We start from the raw sequence: 26,679 nt of genomic DNA on the forward strand, positions 1-26,679 counted from the left end.
CTGGGTCTGAGGGAGGAGGGGCTGGGGGCCTAGACTCCTGGGTCTGAGGGAGGAGGTGAGGACTGAGGGAAGCTCACTCACCATCTTTGTCACAGATGACCACTTGAGCCCCGCTTTGCACTGAGAATAGGAGAACAGGTTACTCCAGCACGGACCTGGCAAAGGCCTCTGCTGCCCCCTGGTGGCCACTTGGAGTGGGGGGCCTATCCTATCTTCCCAACGGTTCCCCCTCGTGACCCCAAAGTCTCATGACGATCCTCTAGAGCAAAGGGCAGAAGACTTGACCCATATTCTCCCTGGCCACTCCAGGTGCCTGCTGGGGTTCCTGAGCCCCCAACCCTGGGTTCCAGAATAAACCCCAAACCTGCAAGCGACCTTCTCCACCCACCGACTTCGTAGTTACAGTCACTGAGACCCAGAGAAGGGGACTAACCAGTTTTGGAGACCTTCCAAAAGCTCAGGCCCCAGGCTAGCACTGCCTACTCCTTCATTAGCGTTGCAAAATGAGTTTTTATAGGATCCAAATCTCCACTCCAGTACTGAAGGTCCCCACCCCCACTCGTTCCCAGGGTCTCTCCTCTCCCAGGTTCCGGTGTTCCCGCGCAGTCAGACCCCCGACTCACCGAAGGCTCTCACGATCCCGGCTCCGATGCCGCGCCCGCCCCCTGTCACGACCACCACCTTCCCGGCATAGCGCGTTCCCGTGGCCATTCTGCTTCTGTCCCTCTCTCCCTGTCACTCGCTAGGTGCCTCTTTCCACCTCCAGAGTCAGGGTTGAGGCCGTGGAGTCAGCCCATAAATAGGGGTTGGATCCTGGAAGCCCGGCCCTGGGGGGGCGTTGCCAGGAAGGGCAGAAGCCTGGAAGTTTGGCCCCAGACCCCTCCTCCCTCAGACCCAGAAAGCCAGGCTGGAGCTGCCTCCTTTTCTAGACCAACAGGTTCGAGGCCCCTGCTCTCTTCACTCCTCGGGACGCTGGAGTCCACGACTCCAGCTCTGCCCCTAAGAGACCCCAGTGTCACAACCCCAAACAGACAGAGAGAAAGCTATTGACTAAAAGTTCAAAGTTTTAATCCGCATTCGGACAAGTACTGGGAAAAATCAAACTTTGGCGATAGACACTTCTCCTCAGGCCACCATGGAGACCAGACCACGCCCCCACTGCGCCCTGAGTGGCTCCAAATCTCCGGGCGGTACCTCGAGGCCACGCCCTCACGTCCCGATTGGCTGCGGCGCTCGCGTGGGGCAGGTCAGAAGCTGGACTGCAGCAGAGTGACCCGCAGAGGCCACGCCCCCTCTTCTTGGGTCAGGGCGGGAGGGGCGGTCCCGGATTCCCACGTGGGCTCCCAAGAGGCGGGGCCTGCGCCACGCCCACTACCCCGGTGGGAGCACCCAGCCGAGCTGGAATTACTGGAATTAGCCACTGGAGACCTCGGGGGCGAGGTCACCTGGGGGGTGGGATCTGACAGAGGCGGTGGCGCGGGGGGAAGAGGGTCTCCTCGGGAGTCCAAATGTCCACCTGCATAGCACGATTGGGGGAATGAGAATGGCAAACTTTGGGACACAGGAGTCCAGACCCCCAGGCCTTTCCTCTCAGACCCAGGATTCCAGTCCCCACCCTCTCCTCCCTCAGACCCACAGGTCTGGCCCCAACCCCCTCCTCCCCCAGACCCAGGAGTCCTGAAACCCTGTCCCCTCCTTCCTGGGATCTGGAACTTCAGGGCCCTCAAGGGCACTTTCCTCATCAAGACAAAGGATTTCCAGCAGCTCTCAGACCCCTCCCGACCTGCACCAAGGATTCCAGGCTCTGTCTGGCTCCCTCTTCCCTAAAACCCAGGAGTCCAAGATCCCCAGCCCCTCCTCACCTGTCATCATTCTGTGCCACTGCGACGCCTCAGTGGCCAGAGCTTGAGAGAGGCTGAGGACTCTCTCCCGGTGACCTTCGGATGTTGGCAAATAAGGGGTGGTGGTCCTCGGACTAGAAAAAAAGAGATTTGGGGGGGGCGTCTACAATTAGCCAGTACCACAGGGCCATGCATGTCCTCCCAGGAGTTGTAGTCCCTAGCACATGTCTCTAAAGGACTTTAAACAGAGCTTGCATTATGGGATTCATAGTCTATTCCTTGTTAAATTTCACCCGCTTTCCTAACAGAGAAAAGGAGTTTCATATCTATCCAGTTCTGCAGTTTGGGAAACTCCAGTTCTCACTGCAGATCCTGGCCTTTCTGGTGGCCCAGGAATTCAAGCATCTCTAGAAGCTTCTGCAGTCTGTATGTCTTAGTACTCAAGAGACAGCAAGCAGCCTTTGGCAAATTGATTTTCTGCTTCCTGCCTCACTTTCCACTTCCTTACCTGCTCCAGGATCCAGAGCTTCTGAGCCATTTGGGGGCTCCTGAGTGTCCCTGGACAGGCTGCAAAGGAATCGGGGCATTAAAATTCCTCACCTGGAAGTCCTCATGGTCTGATTTTGAGGGTGAAATGAAGGGGGCTCAGAGAGGGAATGAAATTGCCCCGGAGACACTGACAATGTTTAACTTTACATGCACTCCTGGAAAACAGCAAAGGTTAAGAAAGTACCCCACCCCCGCCCCCAGCCATTTGCATTAGGGGAAATGGCTTACTGCAAAGCACCCTTCTCCATATGACCTACATAAGACTGACAAATGACCACCCTCTTGTTCACCTATGACAAGACAAGGCCAGAAACAGACCCTCCAAATTCACAATTTACGCCTCATAATGGAGTAGCTGAGCTGTTGGTCCCCTCTAACCCCCTCTAACACCCCTGAGCAGTTGGTGTCTGGCTGAGACACCTTCTGATTACAAAAACAATCCCAGCTGTAAAATGACCCACCTAGGACTTGTCTAATTCCTCCTAGAAAAGTCTCACACACATCGTGCTGATCGTATCTTCAGCTCTGGAATGCTCTCCCCATTGCAACAGTATGAATATAATCATCTCCTTACTTGCTCACTTCCCGCCCCACCCCCCCCCCCCCCCCCCCCCGGCTTTGATCACACAGAGGAACTAAAAAAGAAAAGCTGGGCCCACAGTCCAGACCTGTGACCCCCATTCTGAAGGAAGAACAACACTGGTGAAGTGACACTGTCTCTGCCTCCCCTGCCGCACCCCCACCCCACTAGGGGAGCCATCACATGGGCACACAGATCAGGGGTGAGTCTGGAAACCCAGTTCCGGGTAAAGCGGGAGAGAAATCCCCATTTTACAGAGAAGGAAACTGAGCCTGAAACTTGAAGGAGAGGATCCGTTACCACCCCACCTTGCGCCCTCTGTTCTTCCCCTCACCCTTTGTTCTCTGTCAGGCTGGCGTCTGGCTGGGGACAGTGTTCTCCCCAGAGTGAGGTGCCGGGGGGAAGCAGGGCGAGGGAGAGGCCGTCCAAACTCCTGGTTTCTGCGTATTCTCTCCATCTGCTCTTGGGCACTCATCCGAGGCCGGGCGAGGGGGGCCTGGGGAGACGAGGAACGCTTGAGGCCCCAACCTTGGTGCTCCCCTTAATCTCTTCCCTGAACCTCTCTCGGCCTCCAGTCTTGCCCTCTCCCGTTAAGGTCCCCACCAGATTCAGGGCGATCTTTCTGCGCCGAGAGCAGGCTTTGTCCTCCCGCGGCTCCGAGCACCCTCAGGATGTTTAAGGCCCAACCGGCCTCTCTGGCCTCAGTTCCATCAGCTGCCCTGTTTGAATCCAAACCCCCAGCCCAACAAGCACCCACACTTTCTGGACATATCCAGCTTCTCTGCATGAGTAGTCGAGATTCTGGGCGTTTTTGTTTTTGTTTTGTTTTGTTTTTACTCTTTGTTTGTTTATTTATCTATTTATTATTTTTTTTAGTGTTTATTTATTTTTGAGAGAGAGAGAGAGAGAGAGACAGACAGAGTCCAAGCTGGGGAGGGGCATAGAGAGAGGGAGACACAGAATCCCAAGCAGGGTCCAGGCTCTGAGCCATCAGCACAGAGCCTGACGTGGGGCTTGAACTCACGAACCGCAAGTTTACAACCTGAGCTGAAGTCAGACGCTTAACCAGCTGAGCCACCCAGGCGCCCCAGGAAACAACTCTTGAGTCAACTTAGACACAACAAAAGGAAGAATGAGATGTATTTTTTAAAAAATATTTTTTTTTAATGCTTATTTACTTTGAGAGAGAGAGTGAACAAGTTGGGAGAGGGCCAGAGAGAGAGGAGAAAGAAAATCCCAAGTGGGTTCTGTGCTGTCAGTGCAGAGCCCAATGTGGGGCTCGATCCCATGAACCATGAGATCATGACCTGAGCCGAAACCTAGAGTCAGACGCTCAACCGACTGAACCACCCAGGCGCCCCAAGAAGGAGATGCATTAACTAAATTGTCAAGAGGATCGACTTGGGTTGGCCTTTGAAAGGATTTGGGGAGCTCTCTCTGGCCATCAAAACCAGATGAACAACACACACAGGGAAAATGCCGCGTATAACTGGAGTCGGCCCCCACAAGCCAAGGAACCAGCAGAAGCTAGGACAGGGGCCTCAAACAGATCCTGGCACCTTCAGAGGGAACACGGCCCTGCTCACACCTTGATCATGGGCTTCTAGCCTGAAGAGCTTAAAACGCAAGAGGACAGGGGCGCCTGGGTGGCTCAGCCGGTTAAGCATCCGACTTCGGCTCAGGTCGTGATCCTGCAGTCTGTGAGTTCGAGCCTCGCGTCGGGCTCTGTGCTGACAGTTCAGAGCCTGGAGCCTGCTTCGGATTCTGTGTCTCCCTCTCTCTCTCTGCCCCTCCCCCACTCATGCTCTGTCTCAAAAATAAATAAAATCATTAAAAAATAATTAAAAGGGGCGCCTGGGTGGCGCAGTCGGTTAAGCGTCCGACTTCAGCCAGGTCACGATCTCGCGGGCCGTGAGTTCGAGCCCCGCGTCGGGCTCTGGGCTGATGGCTCAGAGCCTGGAGCCTGTTTCCGATTCTGTGTCTCTCTCTCTCTCTGCCCCTCCCCCATTCATGCTCTGTCTCTCTCTGTCCCAAAAATAAATAAACGTTGAAAAAAAAAATTTTTTTTTAAATAAAAATAAAAAATAAAAAAAAAAAACAACAACCCACCGGCACACCCCCAACCGGAGGGGGGGGGGGGGCGGGGAGAAAAGTGTGCTAAAAAGAAACCAGAAGTCTGGAGAGAACCCCAAGGGTGTGGCCAGACAACCCGTTTGCTAAGAGATTAGGCATGTGACATGGGGATCCAGGAAATCATCTCAGCAGGAACACTGCCAGCTTGAACCGGAGGGGACAGAGAGGGACTGAGATGCAGGAAGGCTGTCGGGACTTGTCAGCTGCTCCGGGCAGGAGACAGGCAGACGGGGCTCTCCAGCCGCAGACATGTGTCCTTAAGGAAAGGGGGCCGTGTGGACACAGACACATACAGGGAGCCAGCCACAGATAAGACACAACAAAGCTGCAGCTATAAGACCCCAAGCAGAGCTCTCTGACCCGGAGACATACCATCCGAGCTTTTGGGCCATGACCTCCAGGCAGTGACCTCTGGAGTGTCCCACGCTGTGAGGGACTTCTCCCACAGGAGATGTTCGTAGCTCTGAATTGGACCACCCTGCAGTTGGCAGATGGGGTTCTGGAGGCCAGAGTTCTGGGCTCCTGAGCGGCCCTGTACAGATGTATGTGTTGCTCACTGCCCAAGGGCTGAGCCCTCCACCGACCAAGTCATGCTCCGCCCTCCCAGAGGGGGTGCGTGCCTGTCTCCGAACTCACAAAAAGGCTTCCTGTAGGCTAGCAGAGATGCTGGCTTTAGAAACATTTGCACAGCTGTTTCCCTAGTAAATTCCCCTTTGGTAAATTCTAACCTATTCTTGAAGGTCTCTCTACCTCCAGGAAACTGTCCCACAACACGCCTAGGCTGAGTCTGGGAGCTGCCCGCTGGTGTCCCCCAGAGCCCCTGGGCTATTGCCATTGCACCACGCACACGCCTCCCTCTCTTCTCATCATGATCCCGTCTGAGGCTCCCCAAAGCCTGAGATGTGGCTTGATTCAGCTCAGCAATCACAGCGTCCAGCGAAACCCAGTACACACGAGCCCAGGGCCTACAACAGCCCCCGTGACTTGAATAATCTCAAATCTGAAGTTCGGAATTAATCAGCATACTCAGACCTGGATTCCTCACCTTCCCTCCACTATCTCCTGCATGGTAACTGCGCTGCCCCAGAGGCCCAGGCCAAGGACCCAATCGTCACTCCCCGACTCCTCATACCCTACCTGTAATGTGCCAAGAAATCTTACTGGCTCCACCTTCCAGATCAGTTCCAAAAATCTCCTCTGCGCAATTCTACATTCCCTCTCCCTCCCCTGCCACTGCAAACAAACAAACAAACAAACAAACAAACAAACAAAACCTAAAAACGGACACGTTTTCTTAAACTTGGTGCCGATATCCACCTGGTATTATGACGTACAGCATCGTCACCTGAGTCTCAGCACATCCTCTGTCATGCGGGCCCCTGCCATCCGTGGCTACTTTCTTGCTTTTTGTTATTTGTGACTTTTGGTTTAAACTGATCTCCAAGATAAACGAAGGAGCCCAAGACGGCCCCGTGGGTTACGGTGAAAAGAAGCAACAGAAATATTGGTAACGGGCACCTGGGTGGCTCAGTCGGTCGAGCGACCGACGATTTTGGCTCAGATCATGATCTCACAGTTAGTGAGACTGAGCCCCGTGTCAGACTCTGTCCTGGGTGTGGAGCCTGCTTGGGATTCTCTCTCTCTCTCCCTCTCTCTGTCCCTCCCCCGCTCACGCTCCTGCTCTCTCTCTCAAAATAAATGGATAAACTTACAAAGAAAAGAAAAGTAAAGAAAAAAAGAAATATCTGTGACTTCTAAGAGCTCAGAAGAAAAATCCAAGCACAGATTTAGGGCTCCGAGAATGTTTCAAACGGCCCTGCAGGGGGCGCCCTGGCTGGTGAATCCAGTCCAAAGACCCGGGCAACTCTGATCTCAAGATGGTGAGTTCGAGCCCCACGTTGGGGGTGGAGAAAAAGACGAAATACGTGGTCAGTTCTCAGGGAGCAAGAATCCCCAGCCCCTTCAAGCGTCCGTCCAGCCGGACCAAGAATCAAATTCACACAAGACAGATTAAGCGGAGAAATCCAAATGTAACAGCGGACGCACGGGGAGTCCGCACGGACGTGGAGATTCCAGAGGCTGTCAGGCAGAGTGAGGTATGCATATCATTCCGAACCAAGGACAAGGAGGTAGGGGCCTGGGACTCTAGAGGGAAGGGACGCACTTCACAGAGAGACAAGAAAAGGAGGAGATATTTGGTAATGAGATGGTTGTCCTGCCATACAGATGGGCCACTCAGATAAAACTTATCTCAGCCAATAACCCTTATTCTGGGAAAGAGCCCCCATTTCGATTTTTCTATGTAGTTAAGGGAGGCACCAATGTTTCTCTTGGGCCCCCAGGGTCTTGATCGCCTTTAGCTCAGAATAATCTTCATGCTAAAGTGGCCCATCTTGGGGAGGCCTGCCCTCAGCCCTTACACAGTTCATTGCTGACCTTCAACAGTGTGGATTTATTAAGTGACCAAGAGATCCCAACCGATTTGCTCAATTAAAATGAGACACCCCAGGGGCGCCTGGGAGGCTCAGTCGGTTAAGTGGCCAACTTCGGCTCAGGTCATGATCTTGTGGTTTGTAGGTTCAAGCCCCGCATCAGGCTCGGTGCTGACAGCTCAGAGCCTGGAGCCTGCTTTGGATTTTGTGTCTCCCTCTCTCTCTGCTCCTCCCCCACTCATACTCTGTCTCTCTCTCTCAAAAATAGATAAACGTTTGGGGCCCCTAGGCGGCTTAGTCGGTTAAGCGACAGACTTTGGCTCAGGTCATGATCTCGCGGTTTGTGAGTTCGAGCCCCATGTCGGGCTCTGCGCTGACGGCTCAGAGCCTGGAGCCTGCTTCGGAGTCTGTGTCTCCCTCTCTCTCTGCCCCTCCCCCGCTCATGCTCTGTCTCTCTCTCCCTCTCTGTCAAAAATAAATAAAACATTAAAAAAATTAAAAAAAAAAAGTGCCTGGTATTTATAATCAATTAAAAAATTTTTTTTCAATGTTTATTCATTTTTGAGAGAGAGAGAGAGACAGAACGGGAGCCCGGGAGGGGCAGAGAGAGAGGGAGACACAGAATGTGAAGCAGGCTCCAGGCTCCGAGCTGTCGGCACAGAGCCCGACGCGGGGCTCGAACCCACGGACTGTGAGATCATGACCTGAGCTGAAGCCGGATGCTCAACCGACTGAGCCACCCAGGGGCCCCTATAATCAATTTTTATTCCACGGAACTCAATCGATCATTTGGTTGTTTGTTGCTATATTTTTAAAAACTTGACATTTAAATTCAGATGTTATTTATAAACCAAATCCCGTTTAAGTATGAACATTCATACATTTTGCTAGAGAAACGTAACGTGTTTGATTAAGGTGGCGCTGTGGGGGGAGATTATAGAATACACAGCATATGCATCATATTACCAGCCTGGAGTCTGCAAATGTTTGCATTTTGAATTACATCTGGTCCCGAGAGTTTTGGATAAAGTTTGCAGATCGGTTGAACAAGAATCTGCCTCCCTCTCAACATCTCCACTCCTTCTAACCTAGTGGAAATGACCGTTATCTCCTGCCTGGACTGTCCTCACTGGGTCCCGGCCTCAGCGTTCGCCCTGCGGCTTGTTCCCCGCACGGCCGTCAGAGGGCGCCGGTTCCCGCTTCGGGCAGCTCAGAACGCTCCAGGGCTCCGGGCTCACCTAGGGCCACAGGACCAGGCATGCGCGATCCACGCCCTTGACCCACGTCTCCTGCCCTCTCCCCCTCTCCCCCTCGCTGCTTACTCGGTTCCAGACACACTGACTTTCTACCTGCTTCCGCAACACCGCAGGCCCAGTCCTGCCCCAGAGCCTCTGCAAAGGCTGTTCCCCTTGCCTGTAACGCTTTTCCACCAGATATCCCCACGGCTCGCTCCCTCACCTCCTTCAGGTAGCTGCACAAGCGTCACCTTTGCATGAGGCTTACCCTAGACCAAGCCATTTACAAGTGCACCCCTTCTTCCGGCATTCCAGACCTGCTTTTACCTCTTCAGCACTTATAACGTATAAAATAATGTACAGTAAATTACAATCTGCCTCTTCCCACTAGAATGTCAGACTCCTGAGGGAAGGATTTTTTTTTTCCTCATTCTGTTCACGTTTGTGCCCTCAGCGCCTGAACAGTTCTGTGCAATAGAACTTTCTGTGATGGTGGCAATGTTTTGTATCTGCCCTGCCCAAGAGGGTAGCCTCTGGCCAAGTGTGGCTCCTAAGAATTTGAAGTGCAGCGAGTGCAAGTGAATTTTTTCATTTTACTTCATTTTAGTGCATTTTTTTTTTAAAGATTTTATGTTTAAGTAATCTCTACACCCACCATGGGGCTCGACCTCACAACCCCGAGATCAAGAGTCACACGCTCTACTGCCTAAGCCAGCTGAGCCAGTCCCTCGTTTTAATTCATTGATTTCTTTTTTTTTTTTTAAGTTTTATTTTTGAGACAGAGAGCGACAGAGCATGAATGGGGGAGGGGCAGACAGAGAGGGAGACACAGAACCGGAAGCAGGCTCCAGACTCTGAGCCATCAGCCATCAGCCCAGAGCCCGACACAGGTCTGTGAGATCGTGACCTGAGCTGAAGTCGGACGCTTAACCGACTGAGCCACCCAGGCGCCCCAATTCATTGATTTCTTTTAAGTGTTTACTTATTTATTTTTGAGAGACAGAGGAGGAGGAGGGGCAGAGAGAGAAGGAGAGAGAATCCCAAACAGGCTCCGTGCGGTCAATGCAAAGCCTGATGCAGGGCTGGAACTCACGCACCGTGAGATCATGACCTGGGCCGAAATCAAGAGTCGGATGCTTAACAGAGTTCAGCCACCCAGGTGCCCCAAATTATAATTCATTTAGGCTTAAATAATCACATGTGGCGACTGGCTACCTTATTGGACAGCCAAAGGGATATTTAATAAATATTTGTTGAATGAATGAATGAGATGCTACATCTAGGCACTATTTTCAACCTAATGGGCATTCACTTAGTTTGAATACTCACATCAGCTCTAGGCGGTAGGTACTCCTGTTAGCTCCGTTTTGCAGATGAGAACATAGAGGCAGAGAGGTTTATTAACTGACTCAAAGTCACACAGTTTAGAAGCAGCAGAGACAGAATTCAATCCCAACACTCAACCAGTCTCTCTCTCTGCTCTGGGGTGTGGCCCTAGAACTCCTTTCTCGCAGCTGTCTCCCCAGAGTGGGGGGTGGTCAGATTAAAGGGTTACAAGATGGACCCGAGGAGCCTGGATGGGCTGCCTACCTTGGTTCCTGGCGGCGGGGAAACAGGACGACGACCCTCAGGGCTGGAGGCCCGGGAGACCCTCGGAGATCCAAGACCTGGGAGGACAGAACGGGACTTGGTGAGGACAGGAAATGCCAAGCAAGTCCCACCCGGGCCAGGACACTCACCTGAGCGAGGGCTGGGGAGGTCTCTGTCACCCCCGGGCGGCCGCCCCCAGTCAGCCTCAGGGGACCTGGATGAGCTCAGCTCCAAGGACTCAGGCAGGCTCTGGCACGGTCGGGAAAGGAGAATAATGCTTATCATTGTCATGTTTCAGGCACTCGGCCATCAAGACACAGCATGAGTAGGAGTTAAGACTGAAAACCAGGAGCCAGACGTCCTAGTTTCACATCTCAGCTCTGCCACCTAGGGGCTGTGCAACCTTCTTCAAGTTACTTTCCCTCTCTGGGCCATATTTCACCTTTGAATCCATGTCTGAAGATTGAATCCATGCATGTAAGGCACTTAGAACAGTGCCTGGCACATAGCAAGGCATTTTAAGTGCAAGATTTTTTTTTTTAATTTTTTTTTTCAACGTTTATTTAGTTTTGGGACAGAGAGAGACAGATCTTTTTTTTTTTTTTTAATTTTTTTTAAGTGCAAGATTTTATACTGATTATGCATCTGGCGCCGTGATAAGCACTTTATTTGCATTATCTCATTGAATCCCCTCCTGCAAGGTGGCAATTATTATCCCTATTCAACATAAGGGGAGGGGTGCTTGGGTGGCTCAGTAGGTTAAGGGTCTGACTTGGGCTCAAGTCATGATCTCACGGTTCATGAGTTCGAGCCCCATGTAGGGCTCTCTGCTGATCAGCACAGTACCCTAGATACTTCTAGAGCCTAGGATACTTGCCTGGGGTTGGTTAGCTGAGAGAAAGAAAGGGAGAGAGAAAAAGGGGAGTGGGTGATGAGTTGGGCCAGGGCAGATGGGACAGGGAGCTGGGGGTGGGGAGAGAGGCTTGTGCGTCTCACCTCCCTCTCTGAGGACTCCTCGCCTTGGAGTGCAGGGGATGGGGAGTCAGGGTCAGCGTTGGGGGGTGGTTTCTGGGGGCCCCCCAGACCTGCCAGCGTGTCTTCCACCATCCATAGTTGCTGCTGAGCAGATGCTCTGTCCTGGGTGGGGAGGAGAGAAATCCGCTACTCAAAAGGTGGGAAAATGCCAGGAGGGTTAAAGATGGGTCTGAAATCAGCGAGGCTGTATTTATGGAGTCATAAACGCATGATGTGTGTGCATGTGGAGGCTCTATTTGTGGATATCCATTTCCATACAGATATCCCTTTGACCCATCACAATTTATCACAAACACTGGCTTTTCTTTTTTTTTTTTTTTTAAACTTTTTAATGTTTATTTATTTTTGAGAGAGAGAGTGGGAGAGAACAGGGCAATGGGTGGGGACAGAGATTTCTGCACAAAGTGAGGTTACTCGGATAATTTTATCCTACTCTTTTAAAAAAAAATTTTTTTTTTAATGTTTATTTTTGAGAAAGAAAGAGGGCAACCAGGGGAGGGGCAGAGAGAGAAGGAGGCAGAATCTGAAGCAAGTGCCAGGCTCTGAAATGTCAGCACAGAGCCCGACGCAGGGCTTGCATTCATGAACTGTGAGTTCGTGACCTGAGCCGAAGTCAGATGCTTAAGCAACTCAGCCACCCAGGCGCCCCAACACTGTCTTTTCTATACTGCTCTGCAGTTATCTCCATTATAAGTTTGAGAGCATATAAATATATGTGAATCTGCTCTTCAATATCCTATTCTATCCCTTTTGTCTATTTGTCTAAACTTGTGACATTAGTACACTGTCTTATTAACTGTAGCTTTGCAGACAGACATGACATTCACTTGCCTTAGTCCTTCAGCTTTGTTTTTGGAGGTTGCCTTGGCTACTCTTAGTCTTTTGCTCTGATGGATACAATTTAGAGTCATTTTGTCAATCTCTACACAGGAACCTCCCAGATTTGTACTGGGATTGTAAATCCCCACTGGGGAAATCAATCTGGAGAGACTACATCTTTATATTATGGTATCGTTCCTATCCGTGAACATGGTATATCTCTCCATTTATATAAGTCTTCTTTAATTTCTCTCAGTGATGTTTTATGGCGTGCCGAATAGATGCCTTGCATATCTTTCATTAGATTTCATCCTGGATATTTTACTTGTTTATGTCAATTACAAACACTATTGTTTATAAATATTCTCTATTCATTTGGTACTAACATACAGGAAGACCAGTGATTTATGCGTATTATCCTCGCATTCAGTGACCTTGATGAATTTGTTTCTTCTACTAGCTTATCCAGAGATTATTTTGGATTTTCTACATATATACAATCATGTCATCTATAAATGAAAATAAGTTTACTTTTTTTTCTCTGCTCCTCATACCTTTATTTGCTAGACTTGAGATGAAGGCTTTTTCCTTTTTACAAAAATACATGGACTGATTTTCAAGTGTTAAAGTAACCTTGAATTCCTGTAATAAACCTAATTTGGTTCTTTGCATATACTGCTGGTGCCAAGTGATTTTTAACACCAGTGGGGAGGGGGGTTAGCAGTGAGAGTGGATTTTAGGAAGAAGGGGGAGGGATTTAACATGCAGAGAGCAGCGCTTAAATCTGAGTATGCATTTAATACTAGAAGTCAACGTTTTAAACTAAAGATATATGATCTAGAAACTTGATTATTAGGTTTAGAATGAAGAAGTAGGGTAGGGGGTGAGCCTGTCTGGCTCAGTTGGAGGAGCATGTGACTCTTGATCTCAGGGTTGTGAGTTCAAGCCCCATGTTGGATGTAGCGATTACTTAAAAATAAAATCTTTAGGGGCACCTGGGTGGCTCAGTTAAGCATCTGACTCTTAATTTCAGCTCAGGTCGTGATCTCGTGGTTCGTGAGATCCAGCCCCAAGTGGGGCTTTGCACTAACAGTTCGGAGCCTGCTTGGGATTCTCTCCCTCCCTCTCTCTGTCCTTCCCCTGCTTGTGCTCTCTGTCTCTCTCAAAATAAATAAACATTTAAAAAAAATAGGGCACCTGGGGGGCTCAACCGGGTGAGCCTCCGACTTCAGCTCAGGTCATGATCTCATGATTCGTGGGTTCAAGCTCCGCATCATGCTCTGTGCTGGCAGCTCAGAGTCTGGAGCCTGCTTCCGGATTCTGTGTCTCCCTCTCTCTCTGCCCGTTCCCCCCCACCCCTTCAAAAATAAATAAATATTAAAAAAAAAAAAAAAAAAGTAGTGAAACTTGAACCAAGTGATTGGATTTGGAACTAGAAATTCCAGAGGATAAATGAAACAGCAAAAGTCAGGACACAGGATGTGGCAGGGCTGAGGGGTGAAATTTTGAACCAGAGGACAGGACTTCAAAATTAGAGGAGAGATTTAGAACCAGAAGAGAGAGTGATTCCAAACAGGTGTGTCTTAAAACGAAGGGCAAGATCTTAACTACAATAAAGGGTTCAAAATGTAAGGAAAGGATGTAAGGGGAGGAGTTTGAAACGAAGTGGGAGGGGCTTAAATGCCAAAAGGGTTTCAATGGCGGGCAAGGAGCCGAGGGTGGAGTGTGGGGTCTTGGGGCAGGGGTATGTATACCTGGGGGGAACCAAGGTGCAGCAGGTACTCCAGAGTCTCTCTCAAGCTGCCCAGTTCCTGTTCCAGGCTGTTGTATGTGTCCCAAACCCGCTCTCGCTCCTCAGGTGCCCAAAACAGGGAAACACAGGGTTAGTACGCCCACCCACCAGATCTTTCCCCACTCCATTTTTTCCCAGCCCGAGGAGGAGGAAGGAAGGCCTGGTTCCCAGTGCCCGGATTGGGGGGGGGGGGGGGGGGGGGGGGGAGAGGACACATATGGACTACAATTCCCAAGAGCCCCTTTGCTCAGACTACTAGGATTCCCCAGAGTCTATAAGGAACCTGCCATTCCAATGAGCTGCTAGTGTAGACAAATAACAGGTTTCCCTAAATTCTCTGATTACCTCTGAACTCCGCTAGGGTGGAAGAGTCTACAGATCTAACAAATTCTTGGGACAGTCAAGACAGAGAGAGAGAGAGACCCCCAGGGTCTCTAAGCACCCCCAAGGAAGAATCATTATCATCACAGCTAATACTTATTAGGTGCTTACCATGTACTAGGCACTACACTTAGCTCTCATTTATTTAATTCTTGTGAGGTAGGTATTATTAATGTCCCCATTTTACAGATAACAATAATTATAGCTAACATTTAAATATTTCTTACCATCTACCAGGTACCTAACTTTTAAATATTCACAAATATATGATATATACATGATATACATAGAAAATATATTACATAATATATAAGTGTTAAATCATCACTCATTTAATATATGTTATATATATAAATATATATATATAACATATATAATCTATATATTTATATAGATTATATGTTTAAATATGTATGTATGTAAGAAATTTTTACAATGACTGTATGTACTAAATACTATTTTTATCATTTCAAGTTCATAGAAGAGACATCTGAGGGGGCAACTGGGTGGCTCAGCCGGTTGAGCGTCTGACTCTTGATTTCGGTTCGGGTCATGATCTCACTGTTTGTGAAATGAAGCCCCGTGTCAGGCTGTGCACTGGCTGTCGAACCTGCTTAAGATTCTCTCTCTCCTTCTCTGTCTACTCGTCTTCTCTCTCTCTCAAAACAAAAAAAAAGAGAGAGAGAGAGAGAGAGAGAGAGAGGCATCTAAGGCCCAGAGGGGTCAAGTAACTTTTCTAAGGTCACACAGCAGGAGCTGAGATTCAAAACCAGGAAGCCCATGTCAAATTCACCCTCTCAAACCACTAAATTAAGTCTGCTGTTTGTTGGCTGTTTGCCCCTCACTCTCTAAGACCGTCAAGATGACTGGCTTAAAACCTGGAAAGAGGGGAATGCTCAAGAACCACCTTCCCATAAGCCTCTGCTGGCAGGTCCCCTTCACTGACAACTTGTAGTGTCCTCAGGCCTCCTGGGAGGGCATGCTCCTTCCTAGACGCTCACCTGAGTCAGGTGACAGAGAGTGGCCCTCACACTGACCAGTCGGTCCTGCAGGAGGCGCTGGCGCCCCCAGGCCCTCCCTGGAGCCGCGGCCTCCCTGGTTGTTTGGCTCAGCTGCTGCCTGGTCAACTCCAAGGCTGCTTCTAGCTGCTCCTGCACCAAGACGGAAGGTGGTTCAACTTCTGAATCCACGTACAGCCCCAGAGAGAGAGAGAGACGGTGTCCTCCCAAATCCTGGGGCACGCTGGGGCTCAGGAAGGGAGAGATGGGTGGAGAGGCCAAGAGTCCTCCCCCGTTTCAGAGCCTCATACCTTCTCCTCTTGCCTCTGGTCTATCTCCTCCTGTAGCCTCCTCAGGAGCCGGTCCTGCCCACACAACTTGGTCAACAGAGTCTGGAAAGACGAGGACAGGAGCTATTTATGGACCAGATCTGGCTCTTCCCCTGTCCTCCCTGCGGCCACGGCCACCACCACCGCCACCATCTAAAGTGTTCTCTTCCCGCCTCTGAGAACTCGGCAGGGGTTGGGCCAGGGAGGACTTACATCTGTCTCCAAGCTTTGGTGAAAAGCTGAGTCTAGGGGGGGACCCGGCTGAAGAGAAAGAGAAAAGCCAGGGGTCACATGGACAGACAGGTCTTTGTTGTAGCTCAGTGCTGAATCAAGCCCTGTTTCTAATGACAGACACCTTTCTCCTTATTAGCTTTGTTCCAAGCTTTAGCAAACCTCAGTAGACCAACAGCCAGATTCTTGGCTTTAGGGAGATCCAATGGGCTCTGTTACCAAACAGCTATAGCCATGTTATGACTCGGGGAGAAAATTCAGACATTCCTTTTTTATTTTATTTTTTTATTTAAAAACTTTTTTTTTTTAACGTTTATTTACTTTTGAGAGAGACAGAGAGACAGAGAGAGACAGAGCACGAGCAGGGAAGGGGCAGAGAGACAGAGGGAGACACAGAATCCAAGGCAGGCTCCAGGCTCCGAGCCATCAGCACAGAGCCCGATGCGGGGCTGGAACTCACAGACCGTGAGATCATGACCTGAGCCGAAGTCGGACGCTCAACCGACGGAGCCACCCAGGCACCACACAGACATTTCTTTTACAAGAGAAAATAAAATAAGGATGCTCACTACTACTGTTACAGTTTCACACAGTAGTAGAGATCTTGACCAATGCTATTAGAAAAGAAAAAGAAAACAAAACGAAGTGTAAGGATAGGAAAGGGAAAAGTAAGACCACTATTATTTACAGATGATATGGTCACCTACCCAGAGAAACCAACAAAATCAAAGAGTGATCAGAATAAGAGAATTCAGGAGCGCCTGGCTGGCTCAATCAGTGGAGAGCATGTGACTCTTGGTCTTGGGGTTTGTGAGTTCAAGCCCCACGATGGGTGTAGACATTACTTAAAAATATATAAAATAAAAAATTTAAAATAAATAAATAAATAAATAAAAAATAAGAGAATTCAGAAAGGATCCCAGAGGAAAGATGACGTTCCAAACATCAATCATATATCTCTATACCATCCATAGCTAGAAAACAATTAAAAAAAAAAAAAAAAAGGCGGTGGGGGGCACCTGGGTGGCTCAGTTGGTTAAGCGTCCAACTTCAGCTCAGGTCATGATCTCACGGTCCGTGAGTTCGAGTCCCACGTTGGGCTCTGTGCTGCCAGTTCAGAGCCTGGAGCCCGGTTTGCATTCTGTGTCTCCCTTTCTCTCTGCCCCTCCCCCCCTCATGCTCTGTCTCTCTATCAAAAAATGAATAAACGTTAAAAAAAAAAAAAAAAGAAAAAGATACCATTCAAATAGCTATAAAAACTATCAGGAATTTAGGAATTACCTTAACTAAGAGCACACAAGATCCCTGCGGAAAAAAACTTAAAACTCAAATATATACCCGGAAGATGATATGAATGAATGGAGAGATATTCTATATGCATGCCACCCAGTTTGTAACAGTCTTGGGAAACTCACAGAAGAGTCTGCCAAGGGACCTGGAAATACCCAGTCTTCTCTAGGCACACAAGTCCGGGAGATGACATTCTCCATAGCAAAGAAAGCAAGGAAGGGGGCTCTGGCAGATTCAAGGTGCTCCAGGACACGTACCAATAAAACCATGGAAGCCCGGGTCCCGGGAGCTCTCGGGGGGAGCTGGAGATACGTGGAGCCAGAGGGGGCCTGGGAGGAATATCGAAACAGAGATGGTTAGAAATTGGCATGTTTTAGTAACAAATATTAGAGCGGATGTGTCCAGAATTGATGTGACTCAGGAGACTCACTGAGGTTCAGAACTGAGCCCCACAACTTTCTCAACTACCTGTCCTCCAGCTATGTGCCACCGTGGGGACACATAGGATGATACTAATGGGACAAGCCTGGCAAAACAGCCCCAGGGACCAAAGGAAGTTGTAATCTACTCTCACTCTCCCATCTTTGGTGAACTGTAGATATTCTGGGCTACAATCCCATGATGCTCACAGAAAAACAGCAAGTGAACATCTTGGAAAGAAACTGGAGACACAAGACAGATGTAATCCACACTGCTTCTCCCAGCATGGTCTTGGAGGACAGTATTTTGGACTACAATCCCCATAATACTTAAGGGGTAATGGCCAGAGACCAGCCCGAAAAGACAGCCCCGAGGACTGATGGGAGATGAAGTTCACTTCCCCTCACATCTGAACCCAGCTGTGATTATGCTGAACCACAATCCCCATGATGCTCAAGGGGCCATGGCCCGCAGACCAGCCTGGAAAGACAGCCCGTAGCCATATGGGAAATGTAGTCCCCCTCCCCATTACCTCTCTGCTGACCTGTGTTCTGGCCTCCTGACTCCAGTGCTGGGGACTCCTGGGGGGTCTTCCTCCCCCAGCCTCAGAGGAAGGTCCTCTCCGGGGAGTGGGGGGCCTAGAGAGTGTCTGGCGCTGGGGGCCCCAATCCAGGGCAGGCCGGACATCGATGCGACTCAGAGGGGTATGGGGTCTGGCAAGAGGTGCTATGTCACCCGAGGTCGGAGGGGGTCTGCGCGCAGGAGCAGAACGGGGCCGGGGGAGGCTCAGAGGGGATGGAGGGCGAGAGAGGGGTGTGAACAGGCTGTTGGGAAGAGAGAATAGGGGAACTAGGTCAACTCGAGCCCCTTCACCCCACTACCCACCCAGTCATCATGTGTGCGTCTCCTTCCAATGTGTCTGACGGTCCCTCTGGAGCAGAACTCCCCTCTATTAGCCAGAGCATGAATATTTTCCCCCTTTGTGGCATCTCCTCCTTAGGACTTGCCCCCTATGGGTTCTGACCCCATAAGAACTCCAGCAACTCCCACCTACTCAAGAAAGAAAGCTCTAAGCCTTACGGGAAGCAGTCCCAGTCCCTGCCCTCCTCTTAGGCCACGCCCCCAACTTTTTTCTTTTTCTTTTTTTCCCTTTTCTCCCCCCCCCCCCCCCTTCTTCTTCCCCTCCGATGCTCGATGCTCGGCCCTGTAAAACCTTCTTGTCCCAGACTCCGTCAACTCACTCGGGGCTCCTAGTCCTCCGGATCCGAGGTCCAGACTGGAGGTCGGCTGTGGGGCTGGGAGTGAGCAGCCCAGGTCGTCCGCGACCTCTGGACAGCCGAGCCACCTCCGGTGATTCTAAGCTGTGCCTCTCTTCCCCTCTGCTCACCTCCGGGGGGCCACCGGGGCCGCCAGGGCCCTCTCCCGGCTGGGGAAGTGCAGGTGACCTGGGTCGCCCGCTAACAAGTGGGTACAGAAAAAGACAACACTCCTTTGTGCCTCATAACAACCCTTATTCCCACTTCACGGATGAGCACACACGGGAACATACACAGAATAAAGCGAAGGTGGTGCAGTATAAATCATTGTTCCCATTTTGCAGATGGGAAAAATGAGGCCCAGAGTGTGGCAGTGACTAGTGGGGGGGGGGGGGGGCGGGAGTGTAAGAAGATCCATCCGGGTCTCTGGACCCAAAGTCCCAGACTATGAGTCTCCAGCCTGAAACGTGGGTCAGGCTGGGGCAGTGACGGTCTTTCTATATTTGACATTCTTTAAGTGGCATCCTTAGGGATGGAGACTTCCGAGGGAGCCAACCAGGGAGGGTGGAATATTGATGGGCGGGGGCTGGACAAAGTGGTGGGTGGAGGCTAGAAGAGAAAGACTTTGCTGATTGGAGGAGATGAATTTCCCTGGGGGTGGGACTTGAAGGGCGGAGTCTCCTGAGCTACAAGACAAGTGATTGGACATTGACGAGGCAGCGCCTAAAGGGGAGGGGCTGGGGATTAGGTGGACCCAGATTGGACGTCAGGGCCACGGCCAGGACCTATACTCACCAATCGTCCCCCTCTGCGCGAGAGGCCCGGCCCAGCGCCCTCAGCCAGCCCCGCAGGTCCTCCAGCGTGTCAGCGGCCAGAACGTAGGTCCTCATGCCTGGGTGCTCAGCCTGCGGGGAAAGACGGTTGGGGACGTGGACGCCCGCGACCTCTAGAACGGAGGATGCCACGGACCCTGGTCAAGACTTTTTATCTCCAATAATGGACGCCCCAATGACTGCCCCCATTGCCTAGTGCCTTAGTGACCCCAGGGACGGACTCACGGTGAAGGTGAAGCGCCGCCCTCGGGGGGCTCCTGGCCCATCTGGCCTGATACTGTAGCTTGGCAGCAGGACGCTGCCCAGGACGCTCTCCTCGCGGCTGTCTGCAAAAGAGGGGCTGGGCTCAGGGATCACACAGGGATCTGGAGGCCAAGAGGCCAGAGGAAAAGGGAGGCGGTGGGGGGTGGGGGGGCCCGTCCACCCCACGCAGGCCAGGGCACTGACCCTTGTAATAGAAGAGGCAATGGCCGGAGAGGACGAACCAGCGGCGTTTCCAGAGGCGCAGCCCGGAGCTGTCCTGGGGAAACAGAGCAGGAGGGGAGGCCTGAGGAGACGGGAAGTAGGGAGAGGAAATGTGGGAACGGAGACAGTGACACCTGGGGACGGAGAGCCATAGAGAGAGCGCAACAGAAACGCGTTTGATGCAATGGATGGAGTTGGAGAGCTGGAAGCCAGAGCGTCGTGGTCGAGCGACCATAGATTCTGGACAGTCAGACCTGCGTTTGGTTCCTAGCTCCACCCCTCTCAAACTATGCCATCAGACTAGTCATTTCCTGGCTAGGCCACTTGTGTCTTCTCATCTGTCAACTGGGGATTGAGAAGTTCCTGGAAGGCTGGAACGAGATACTATACAACACGTGGGCAGGCACTTTACATACCTCGACTCGGTCTGATTACGCTGGAGTCTGAGGCACAGAGAGGCCAGGAAGGTGGCTTGAGCCACAACCCTAATCCTGTATCTCCCCATCTCCTCCACCAGAAGTACTCTCTCTCCAACCTCCTGCCCCTCTTCTCTTCTTCAATCTCTTCCCGCAGAAGCCAGCACGATCCTTTGAAATTAGAAGCCAGATTGGGGGAGTCCCCTGCTCAAAACAGAGCTTACAGTCACACCTAGAATAAATCTCAAATTATTTACCCTCTCTCTCTCTCTCTCTCTTTTTAATGTAGGCTTCACACCCAGTGCACAGCCCGACTTGGTGCTTGAACTCACAACCCTGAGATCAAGACTTGAGCCGAGATCGGGGCGCCTGGGTGGCTTGGTCGGTTGGGCGTCCGACTTCGGCTCAGGTCGTGGTCTCACGGTCCGTGAGTTCGAGCCCCGCGTCGGGCTCTGGGCTGACAGCTCGGAGCCTGGAGCCCGTTTCGGATTCTGTGTCTCCCTCTCTCTCTGCCCCTCCCCTGTTCATGCTCTGTCTCTCTCTGTCTCAAAAATAAAGAAACGTTAAAAAAAAAATTAAAAAAAAAAAAAAAAAAGACTTGAGCTGAGATCAAAAGCTGGACGCTTGGGGCGCCTGGGTGCCTCAGTCGGTTAAGCGTCCGGCTCCTGGTTTCGGCTCAGGTCACGATCTCACGGTTCGTGAGTTCGAGCCCTGCATCGGGCTCTGCGCTGACAGTGCGGAGCCTGCTTGGGATTCTCTCTCTCCCTCTCTCTCTGCCCTTCCCCCGCTCACACACTCTCCCTCTCTAAATAAGTAAATAAATAAATAAATAAAATTACCTAAAAAATACATTTAAATAAAAGAGTCGCTTAACTGACTGAACCACCTAAGCGCCCCTCCTTACTCTCTCTTACAGGCTGGCAGGGAATCTCTCACACTTGGTCCTGCATCAGAATCACCAGGAGGGCTTGTTACATTACAGCTTCCTGGGTCCCATGCCCACAGTTCCTGAGTCAGTAGATCTAGGGTGGGTGGGAGCTGACCGTGCCATTTCCAGCAAGTTCCCTGATGATGCTGAGGATACTGGCCAGGGACCACTTTGAGAACCACCGCCCTGCCACTCCTTCTGTCTCAACCCTTGGCTGGCTCCAAACACCAATCTTTGGCCTGCTGCAGGGCCTTTGGCTTTCGGATTCCCTTGGCCCCCAGATCTTAACACGATCGGCCTCATTCATGTCACGATGTGATGAAGTGATTCATGCCACTTAGGCCTCAACTCAAATGTCATCTCAGAGATGCCTTCCCTGACCAAGAGTCAAATGGTACTCTGCCACTTTTATTTATTTTTAAGTTTTTAAATGTTTATTTTTTGAGAGAGAGAGAGAGAGAGGCAGAGCACAAGTGGGGGAGGAGCAGAGAGGGAGACAGAATCTGAAGCAGGCTCCAGGCTCTGAGCTGTCAGCACAGAGCCGGACGTGGGGCTCGAACTCACACACTGCGAGATCATGAACCAAGATGAAGTCAGTGCTTAACCGACTGAGCCACCCAGGGCCCTGGTTTTTATTTATTTTAGAGAGAGAGAGAGAGAGAGAGGGACCAAGACTTGGGGAGGGGCAGAGAGAGGGGGGGGACAGAGGATCCACAGCAGGCTCTGTACGGACACCAGAGAGCCCGATGCAGGGCTCCAACTCACGAACTGTGAGATCAGGACCTGAGCCTAAGCTGAAGGTTTAACAGACTGAGCCACCCAGGCGCCCCCCTCTGTCACTTTTCAGTACATCCTCCTGTGTTACTTCTTCAAAGCAATTCCTACAATCTGAAACAAGCTAATGTATTATCCGTCTCTGCCCTGCCCCATCCTGAATATACTATACTTGTTTGTCTTATCTGGGCTTGGCACCTTGTAAATATTCAGGAAGCGGTTGCTGAATGAACGGGTGCATAGAACAATGACAGAAAAAGGGGGGAAGGATTGTTAGAAAAAAATGAGGGGTGGGGCGCCTGGGTGGCTCAGTCTTCAGCTCAGGTCATGATTCCACAGTTCATGAGTTCGAGCCCCTCATCGGGCTCGCTGCGGTCAGTACAGAGCCCGCTTTGGATCCTCTGTCCCCCTCTCCCTCTGCCTCTCCCCCACTTGTGCTCTCTCTCTCAAAACTAAATAAATATCTATTTTTTTTCAACGGTTTTTTTTTTTCAACGTTTATTTATTTTTGGGACAGAGAGAGACAGAGCATGAACGGGCGAGGGGCAGAGAGAGAGGGAGACACAGAATCGGAAACAGGCTCCAGGCTCTGAGCCATCAGCCCAGAGCCTGACGCGGGGCTCGAACTCACGCGAGATCACGCGAGATCTCGCGAGATCGTGACCCGGCTGAAGTCGGACGCTTAACCGACTGCGCCACCCAGGCGCCCCATAAATATCTATTTTTTTAATAAAAGAAAAACAAAACACGTTTGGAGACTTGGAAGAAGAGAAACAGGGGACAGCCAGGGGGACAGCCTCTAGCATCACTCGGTGTCCTTTCCCTTCACCCGCTCACCCCACCTGCTTATGAAGCCAGCCTCGGATGTGCACCGGGAGGTTGGGGTCCCTTCTGAGTGCATTGCCTCTCTTCCCGAAGGCGTGCACCTTGCTTACTGCCCGGGTAGGCTTCTGAGGAGAGAAGGAGGACAGATGTGAATGGGGCCTTGGATGGGCTTGGGGGAGGCGGTGCATTGGGAGTCAGGCAACCCAAGACCCAACCGCAGCCGCCCTCAGAAACCACCCAAGGAGGGGACTGGATTCTGAGATCAGAATTGGATGTGCGCGTTACAGAGCTAACGGACGCTTTTAATGGGCGGACGGAGCTGTTTGGGGGAAAGGAAGAGACTACTGGCTGACGAGGAAGGAATTTGGGGATCAAGGGTCTAACTGAGCCAGAGATGTAGTGCAGTCTTTGGGATCTGAATTGGAGGTCTTGCCTGGGAGGTCCCCATAATCAAGAAAGATCTCCATGCAGAGTCCCTGGTGATGGGTCAGCTGAATGGAAGGATGTTTCAGTGCCAGGGAGCGACATCCCTGAGCAACCATGACCAGAGACAGACGGTTCCAAATCCCTCCCTCCCAATAGGAGAGGAGCCCCTTCTCCTGTCGACCCAGGCATCTCCAGCATCCATAGCCAGCGTCCCCCAGGATGCCCTGCCCTGGGGATGGCACTGAGTTGGGACTGAATCTCTAGATTCTGAGCTTGGTAAAGTCTAAATGAGTGAAGAGAATGGCAGAGGACAAGGAGATGAGTGTCACTGAACTTGGGGCTGGGGCGATGACTTGGGAGGCAACTATCTCAGCCCTCTGGAGAAAGGTCTTTTCCTTCTCGGGTTTCAGAACTGGGTAGATTGGATGCCTGGAGCTGGGACAGGGAGTTTTCAGTCCCAGTCGAGGGTAGTCACCGCCTGAATTCCTGGGGAGAGCCTCATGGCTGGGGAGTAGACTTAACTTAGCAACCAAGTCGAGCGAGATTGTGACTCTGGCTTTGAATTGGGAAAACAGGAGGGGTGGAGACAGCTGGGAGCGTCTCCAAATTCCTAGCTGGGGCTAGTGGGCAACTGGGGACCTTACTAGGTGTGGCAGATCCCATCGCTAAGGATCCTGGCTCCTAACAACAGAATCCCTTGGGTTGGCACGGAACCAGGGCTGGGAAAAAAAGAGGATGGGGCAGCCCAGAGCCCCGCCTACCTCCCCGGCCCTTCCAAGAAGCTCAAACCTTGGTGCTCAGGCTGCCCAGGGAGGAGATGGTGGAGACGCTGCTGGCCAGGCTGAGGCTGCTCCGGGGTCTGCCCTCCTCCATCAAGGGCTTGGGGAGAGAAAGAAAGGGGCTGTGTGCGTGTCTCTGCAGCTGACCCGGCTGGGGACAGAGACGGGGTCAGGGGCTCGCAGGTCGGAGGAGGCTGAGGAGAAAGAGCCTGTTGTCTGGGGACTGGGGGGCTGGGGGAGGCCCTGGCCCGGGACTGCATACCAAGAGCGATGCCAAGAGAGGTGGGCGGCATTGGCAGCTGCGGGGAGGGGGGCAGCTGTCTGCCGCCCAAGACAGGGAATAGGGGCTCCTTTATTCTTGCCCCCTGCACTCTCGCCAGGAATTTGACCCTCTCTGTGCTTAGGGAGCCCCATTCCCTGCCTCTTCGCGGCTGCCCCCAGCTACCTGTCTCCAGCCCTCCCACACGCACCCCTAGGCCATCCCTGCCAAGCCGGGACGCCAGGAATGCACACCCAGGCAGTCCCTCCCAGGCCAGCCAGGGAACTTACCAGCTCTGGGGTCCCAAGGATGGGGGTAAGAGGGCCGTGCGGGCGCTGGGGCACCCAGCTGCAGTCTCCCTCCTTTTCTGGCTCTTGGGTGCTGCCTCTCAGACCTGTCTGCCTTCTCACCTGCTCACTCGCACACTTCTTGCTTTGTGTCACTTCTGGTCCCTCTTGCCTTTAGGCTCCTAACACCTTGTCTCTGGCCCCAGCTTGTCTATTTGTCTCTAATCTGTCTCTTCCAGTCTCTCTCTGGCTCATTCTCTCCCCTGCCCGCACCCCCTCTCCCCCCCCCTCCACCAGCACTTTCTCTTCCAGTCTTTCTGTTTCTGTTCCAGATCTTTTCTTCTCTGACTCACAGAGGAGTCTCTTTTCCTTAGGTCTCCATCTCGTTCTCTCCCCCTCTCTCTCCCTCACACTCAAGCTCTTCCTCTTTCTCTTTCTCTCTCTCTCTCCGTCCCCACCGCCGCTGTTTCCTTCTCTCCCTCAGATTCCGCTTCTTTCTTCCTCCCTCTCCGTTTCTCTTTCCTCTCTGCTGGTCCGCCAGCCGCCCACGCTGCTGTCTCCCCTTCCAATCCCGGCTGACCCCGCCCCTCCCCCCCCTCCCCCCCGCCAGCCTGACCCCTGGCTCAGCTGCCCCCACCGCGAAGGGGAGGGGCTGCACCGCTGCACGCCCCCCCCCCACCCCGCCCCTGACTCCTGGGTCCCTGCTGGGCCGGATTCCTAACAGTTTGGAGAGGAGGAGCTGTGGCCTGGACTCCAGGGCCCGGGTCATTCATTGGCACCCTGAAGGGAGCTGGGATCCTGGAACTAGAGGGGGCTCAGACTTCTGGGTACCTGAAAAGGTGTGAGCCCGGAGTCAGGACTCCTGAGTTGTTCATGGAGCCGGGGATCCCGGAAGTGTGTTTTTGAGTGGACGGGTCCAGGTTTTCCAGGGAGGAGGGAGTGACCCTGGATTCTTGGGTAGTGGCTAGGGCAGGGTCAAGCGGCCACGGTCAAACATCTACCCCAGATCCAGGTGAGAATTGTGTTCTAGACTGAGGATGCCCCCCCTCGGGAGGGAGACGTGGTTCCTGGGCAGATTTGGAGGAGCAAAATTCTGGACCAGGTAGGGGGGAGGGGCCGAGGAACTGGGACTGCGTCCCTGGGCCTGGAACTTGTGGCAGGAGACCCCATTCCCATGAGGTTCAGTTGATGGTACCCAGCCGGAATTTCAGTCTGTGTATGCGTTTTGTATGAGTTTTAAGTGGGTGAAACCCAGGTGTGGAGCCTTGTGCTTGAGACCAGGAAGGAGGGGCGCCTGGGTGGCGCAGTCGGTTAAGCGTCCGACTTCAGCTCAGGTCACGATCTCGCGGTCCGTGAGTTCGAGCCCCGCGTCGGGCTCTGGGCTGATGGCTCAGAGCCTGGAGCCTGTTTCCGATTCTGTGTCTCCCTCTCTCTCTCTGCCCCTCCCCTGTTCATGCTCTGTCTCTCTCTGTCCCAAAAATAAATAAACATTAAAAAAAAAATTAAAAAAAAAAAAAAGAGAGACCAGGAAGGAGTCTGAATTTGGGGGTTAGAATCTACTCACCAGGGGCGCTTGGGTGGCTCAGTCGGCTAAGCCTCGGACTCTTGATTTCAGCCCAGGTCCGTGATCTCATGGTTCGTGGGTTCGAGCCCTGCTTGGGGCACCTCGATATGGGAATTCTCTCCTCTCTCTGCCACTCCCTCTGCTCCCAGGTGCACACTCTCTCTCGAAGTCAATAAACTTTTAAAAAACTAAAAAAAAAAAAAAAAAAAAAA

General features: G+C 51.8%; 2 protein-coding genes across 10 annotated transcripts in view; both read right to left on the reverse strand.

The window, feature by feature from the left end:
- The window catches only part of HSD17B14 (hydroxysteroid 17-beta dehydrogenase 14), a 13,918-nt gene extending 12,991 nt beyond the window's left edge, over positions 1 to 927 (reverse strand). The window contains exons 1-2 of one of the 2 annotated variants that reach the window (XM_040457643.1): positions 624 to 927; positions 82 to 120 (exon numbers count right to left, since the gene is read on the reverse strand). In XM_040457643.1, coding sequence (XP_040313577.1) covers positions 82 to 120; positions 624 to 711 — 127 coding nt within the window. In that variant the 5' untranslated portion in view covers positions 712 to 927. The remainder of the gene's footprint in view (positions 1 to 81; positions 121 to 623) is intronic. The other variant, XM_040457644.1, reaches the window with a different exon arrangement.
- A 124-nt stretch (positions 928 to 1,051) lies between these two features.
- On the reverse strand, positions 1,052 to 25,177 carry PLEKHA4 (pleckstrin homology domain containing A4). Of its 8 annotated transcripts, none has more exons than XM_040457634.1 (20): positions 24,907 to 25,177; positions 24,368 to 24,457; positions 23,170 to 23,277; positions 20,192 to 20,264; positions 19,970 to 20,070; positions 19,707 to 19,816; positions 18,897 to 19,112; positions 18,200 to 18,479; positions 17,493 to 17,564; positions 15,928 to 15,975; positions 15,697 to 15,777; positions 15,389 to 15,538; positions 13,969 to 14,067; positions 11,357 to 11,497; positions 10,510 to 10,609; positions 10,361 to 10,437; positions 3,305 to 3,466; positions 2,350 to 2,408; positions 1,863 to 1,975; positions 1,052 to 1,516 (listed from the first exon to the last, which is right to left on the reverse strand). In XM_040457634.1, exons 2-20 carry the CDS (start codon positions 24,449 to 24,451, stop codon positions 1,248 to 1,250), a joined length of 2,343 nt encoding a protein of 780 aa, XP_040313568.1. In that variant the 5' UTR covers positions 24,452 to 24,457; positions 24,907 to 25,177; the 3' UTR covers positions 1,052 to 1,247. The 8 variants fall into 8 exon arrangements, with proteins under 8 accessions (XP_040313568.1, XP_040313566.1, XP_040313567.1 ...); XM_040457632.1 differs by having other exon boundaries at positions 18,188 to 18,479; XM_040457633.1 differs by having other exon boundaries at positions 18,188 to 18,479; positions 24,368 to 24,551.
- Positions 25,178 to 26,679: the final 1,502 nt, after the last annotated feature.

This window comes from Herpailurus yagouaroundi, unplaced genomic scaffold (genome assembly GCF_014898765.1).
Source record: "Herpailurus yagouaroundi ecotype Mexico unplaced genomic scaffold, PumYag 220, whole genome shotgun sequence".
Lineage (NCBI taxonomy): Eukaryota > Metazoa > Chordata > Mammalia > Carnivora > Felidae > Herpailurus > Herpailurus yagouaroundi.